The sequence below is a fragment of the Bidens hawaiensis genome, unplaced genomic scaffold (genome assembly GCF_021521415.1).
Source record: "Bidens hawaiensis isolate Kalapana, Puna unplaced genomic scaffold, B.hawaiensis_p1.1 tig00025367_1, whole genome shotgun sequence".
NCBI lineage: Eukaryota > Viridiplantae > Streptophyta > Magnoliopsida > Asterales > Asteraceae > Bidens > Bidens hawaiensis.
The window spans coordinates 273,087-278,335 of record NW_027494045.1 but is presented as its reverse complement, the minus strand read 5'-3'; the positions used below and the strand labels follow the sequence as shown (position 1 = coordinate 278,335).

Here is a 5,249-nt window from a genome sequence, read left to right as displayed (position 1 = left end):
TTGTCCGATCGGAAGTCAAAGGGAGGTGGGGTGGGACCCACCTTTCCATTTCTAGCCACTCATTTGGATTTTGGAAATCCGGATAATGTTTTGGATAATCTGGTTCAGTTCGTTTTTCGGTTAAATGTTTAATTCGGCTTAAAACGAGGCTAAAACTATCGTTTTCGTCTTAAAAATGAAATTTATATAAAACCGATTTAAAAACTTTAAAAAACTTAAACCATGACATTTATTAACTTAAAACATCATATTATTAATAATTGCGCATCTTTTTCGGCTTGATCGATCGTCTCTTGCTTGGTTTGGTATTAAAGGTTTCGTTTAACGTGCCGACGTACCATTAAATCGAAAATTTTTTTTCTGTGCTTTAATTCACTTATCCTGAAGCTTTAATACTTCGTAAACATCACTAAATATCATATATCTCGTCTATAATGTAATCCTCGATTCATTCGGGCTTCAATAACCGTTAATCGGTTAATCGTATTTCCAATACGATTAACTGTATAATCGAGTATAATCCGTACTGTGAATCATACATACTCGTATAAACGCATTATAATTCACATATTCATTATTAAATAACACATAAATAGTATATACCTGATAGGGTATACCTGATTCTGCCGGAATCGTTACAACGAATGACCCCTTTTATACCGAATGGACCTTCTAAAGAATGAGGATTCATTCGTCATTTCCCCATAACGAACTATCTGACAAATTTCTTAACGAATTAAGCTAATTCGTTATTCTTCCTTAACGAATGGGCGTACCCAGTTCGTTACACGCACCTAGGGTTTAGGGCATCTGACAGAATGTCAGATGTCCTTTCATCGTATTCACCAACATTCCCCTCATCACCAACGCCGCCTTTCTGGCGCCGTCGTCGCCGGAAAACCGGAAATCTCGTTGGAAAAGTGAGATATCTTCGTTTTTCCACCGTTTTTCATCTAGTTCGATCCGGATCCACGCTAGGGCGACCCCTAAGCTCGTCTTTCGACCGGTTTATACCCAATACCTTTCGGATCTCGTGATTTTAACGGTTGAGGGTGTCGGTTCATCGTTTCGCGACGAGATCTAGCGGATTTGAATCTATACAATATCAAACTATCGTTACCTCGGGTTGATGCTCGAGGTTCTTGGTGATTTCGGCTAGAGAGATAAAGTTGGATGAGAGAGAGCTAAGTGTGTGTTTTTGATGGTGTATGGAGCTAGTGGAAATGAATGGATTAATGCATAAGTTTGGATTATATACTATGGATCATGGGCTCAAGCCGATGGTCCTTTCTTCCTTTCGTTTTAATCTTAGTCCATAACCCATATCTATTTAACCCAACACTAGCCCAACTCATAATAACTCATATTTTTATTTTATTAACCAAAATGAGAAAACAGGATGTTACAGACCAAATTACCCGAACCCGATTAACCCGACCCGACCCGAACCCGAATAAGCTAATTAAGGCCGGGTTAATTCTGGTCAAAAGTATTAATCTGGTTATTCGGGTTAACCCGAATAGTTATTAGGGTGGGGTTTCGGGTTTGTTTTAGTAAAAAAATCGGGTTTCGGGTTAACCCGAATAATCTGATTAGTTGTTTTACTAAGGATTAAAGCCCAAGCCCATTATACAACTTATTATATTAATCGACTTATATTTGTGTATAATACAAGCCCAATATGAATCAATTAATACCCAAAAACCCTTGATCAGTTCGTATCATCAACCATCACAAAGATTATCAACCATGGCTTCCTTTGCACGCTGCTAATTGTTTATCAACCATGGCATCATCTACAGAAGATTATCAACCATCACAGGATTCACAGGTAATCATTTACTTTTTAGAAACAAAGCTAATTGTTCACATGGCATCATTTAAGTATTTCTATCTAACAATTATAATACATTTAAGTATTTTTAATTATGATACATATAGATTATTAATCTAACCAGTTTCGTGCTCATATGTCCACCATTTAAGTATTTTTAATTATGGTACGATTTCATTAAAAAAAACCAAAACCGTTAACAACCTTACTCAGTCATAGTAATTATTGGGCATTATGACATAAATATCTTTATATAAATGTGTACATACATAAGCTTCTTTTATAACACCCCACCAAAATAATTTTCTTTAATAATCTGTTATCTTTAGTTTAGTTGAAGAATTATATATCCTACTATATTCATTAGTTTAGTTTGATTGAATATTGATGCCTTATATGTTTGTAGATGTTTGACTCAATGAAATATGATGCAAAGAGCAATAAAAACAAAAGTCAAGATTCTCAAGAGGGTGTGAAACGGTCAAGGAATTCAAAAAAATGCTCTAAAGAAAGTCAAGACAATCAAGAGCATGTGAAACGACCAAGGAATTCAAAGAAATGATCAAAAGAAAGTCAAGAATCTCAAGAGCAATTGAATCAAACAAGAAACTCAAGCAAAAGATCGGCAGTTTGGAATGATTTGTAATAGAAGAGTTAGAGAAGGGGATGAACAAAGAAGATCAAAAGGCTAGATGTCTACAATGCGGTTCAAAATATTTATGTGAGCGAAAAAGTACGGTACTAGAAATCTTTCAAATCATCTTACTAAGTGCAAATCTTATTTGGCAAAACTAGTGCTAGTCAAACTAATATTACTTTTGAACATGGTGATGCAACCAAAATGGTGGCATGTAAGTTTGATCAAAAGAAAAGTACAAGAGCTTTAGTGCACATGATTATTGTTGATAAACTTCCTTTAAGTTTTGTCGAGGGTGAAGGATTTAGACACTATTCTAAAATTAATCAACCGGTATTTCGTGTTCAAAGTCGAACCACAATCACACGATAGTGTTTCAAATTGTATGCGGAGGAGAAAACTAAAATTCGTGATTTAAATGGAAGAAACATTAGTAGGATTTGTGTTACAACTAATACTTGGACATTCATAAAGAAAAAAAGTTACATGGCTCTTACCGCTCATTTTATAGATAATGATTAGAATTTGGTAAAGAAAGTGTTGAAATTTTTGTCCACTTGATGGTCATTAGGGTGTCGACATGGGAAAAGGGGTAGAGTCTTGTTTGAATGGATGGGATATTGATAATATCTTTACAATTTCAGTTGATAATGCGAGTGAAAATGATAGTGCAATAGATTTTTTGAACATAGTATATGCAAACAACCACATTTCTTTATTGCATGGGAAATGGATACACATACGTTGTGCAGCACATATTTTGAATCTAGTTGTGCAAGATGGTATGAAAAATGTTGATGAGTCAATTGAGAACATAAGATATGTGGTTAAGTGGGTAAAGAAGTCAGGTGCTAGAATTGAAAAATTCAAAAAATGTGCCGAAAGTGCTAGATGTGCAAGTACAAAAGAGTTGGTTCTTGATGTTCCAACTAGGTGGAACTCTACCTACCTTATTTTAGATGTAGCAGAAGCCTATGATCATGCATTTGATAGGTTTGATTTGGAGGATGCGACTTTTGGTAATGAGATTAGGAAAAAGAATCAATGGGTTCCGACATCAGAAGATTGGGTGAAAGCAAGAAAGTTGTGTGTTTTTTTAAAAACATTTCATGAAGTGACATTGAGAATTTCTGGAACAAAGTATGTGACATCACATACTCTTGTTGTTGAACTAGAAAAAATTCTTGAGGTATTAAGGGAACAACTTCAATGCGATATTGTTGAAGAACCACCCAAGGATCAACATCTTTATGATATTGCTAAGGTGATGAAGCCCAAATTTGACAAGTACTTTGGAGATATTGATAGTTTGAATTTGATGTTATATTTTTCTCTCTTACTTGATCCAAGAAACAAGTAAATGTTTTTGGATATTGTATTGGAAGATCACCATGGAATGGAAGGGAAAACCTTTGTTGAGTTAAAGAAAACACACATAAAGAATGGAATGCAAGAGTTATATGACGATTATGTGCGTATTCATGCTCCACCAATACCATTTTAAACATCCACTAATCCTACAAGTAATACAAGTCATGATTTTGGAGATAGGTTGAGAAATAAGATGAAAGCGAGTCAAACATCTAATTCCTCAATTAGTGAATTGGATAAGTATTTGGGTGAAAGAGTTGAACCTTTTAATCCTAATGTTAATTTTGATATAATAACTTGGTGGAAGGTTAATAGCCCAAGAATTCCGATTTTATCTCGTATGGCAAATGTTTTGTTAGTTATTCCAATATCAATGGTAGCATCAGAATCAGTGTTTAGCACAAGTGGGAGGGTGTTGGATTCATATAGGAGTTCTTTGGGTGACAAAACTATCGAATGCTTAATTTGCACACAAGATTGGCTTCGTACAGGAAGCAATCCGAAAGAGAAGAAGATCCCAAAGACAACAATTCAATTTGAAAAAGGTAATTTTTTAATGTTTCTTTAATATTTTTATGATCTAGCATTGGGATTTTCATGAAATCTTTTGTTTATTTAGATTTAATGAAAGAAGTTACAAGGCTATAGTTTGAAGACTGAAATGGATTTTGTTGATCTTGAATTTTAGACCTTGAATTTTGATTGTTTGATGTTGAATTTTGAAATTTAGATTTTAAACCTTGTCTTTCAAGTTATGAATTTTAAGAATGATGGGATTTTGATTCGTTTTAAAGTTTTAGTTGGCCCATGTTATTAAACTAATGTTGGCTTATTGATACAATATTGTGGAATGTGAACTGCAGATAGGGATGTATGTTTAAATTATGTTGTTGTTTGTCTACTGCCTTATTTACTAGACTAAGCTAGTCTTGCTATCTGTAGAGACCTTCATGCTGCTGCATGCTAGCTTTGCTTTAATGTATGTTTAAATTATGATTTTTGGCTAGCTGTTGGTCTATGCCTTATTTCATTTTTAGAACCAACTCTATGTTTTAAGTTTTGGATATTATAAGTCTTAGTCTAGATTATTCATAATATTATCAAATACTTGGATCATCTCATTTACGTAATTGTATAACTTGTATTTATGTGAATTAACCTCAAAATATCGGGTAACCCGACTAACCCGAACCTTAATACGGTCGGGTTGCGGGTTATTTTTAGTTTTGTTGAAACCCAATTAACGGGACCCTATTAACCCGAAACCCGATCGGGTTAACCCGATGAACACCCCTAATTACCACTGTTAATTGCCAATTGCTTTCAATTTAAATTTATTGTCTTTTGTGGGTCAAACTTCCAATTGCAAATGATATACAACCCTAAGATTGATTGTGCCAAATTGTC

The 5,249-nt window shown here is 34.3% G+C and overlaps 1 protein-coding gene across 1 annotated transcript; it reads left to right on the top strand.

The window, feature by feature from the left end:
* The first annotated feature begins 3,051 nt into the window (after positions 1–3,051).
* On the top strand, positions 3,052–3,831 carry LOC143571389 (zinc finger BED domain-containing protein RICESLEEPER 2-like). The gene has a single exon (XM_077056825.1). The coding sequence runs from the start codon at positions 3,052–3,054 to the stop codon at positions 3,829–3,831; it is 780 nt and encodes a 259-aa protein (XP_076912940.1).
* The last annotated feature ends 1,418 nt before the right edge of the window (positions 3,832–5,249 follow it).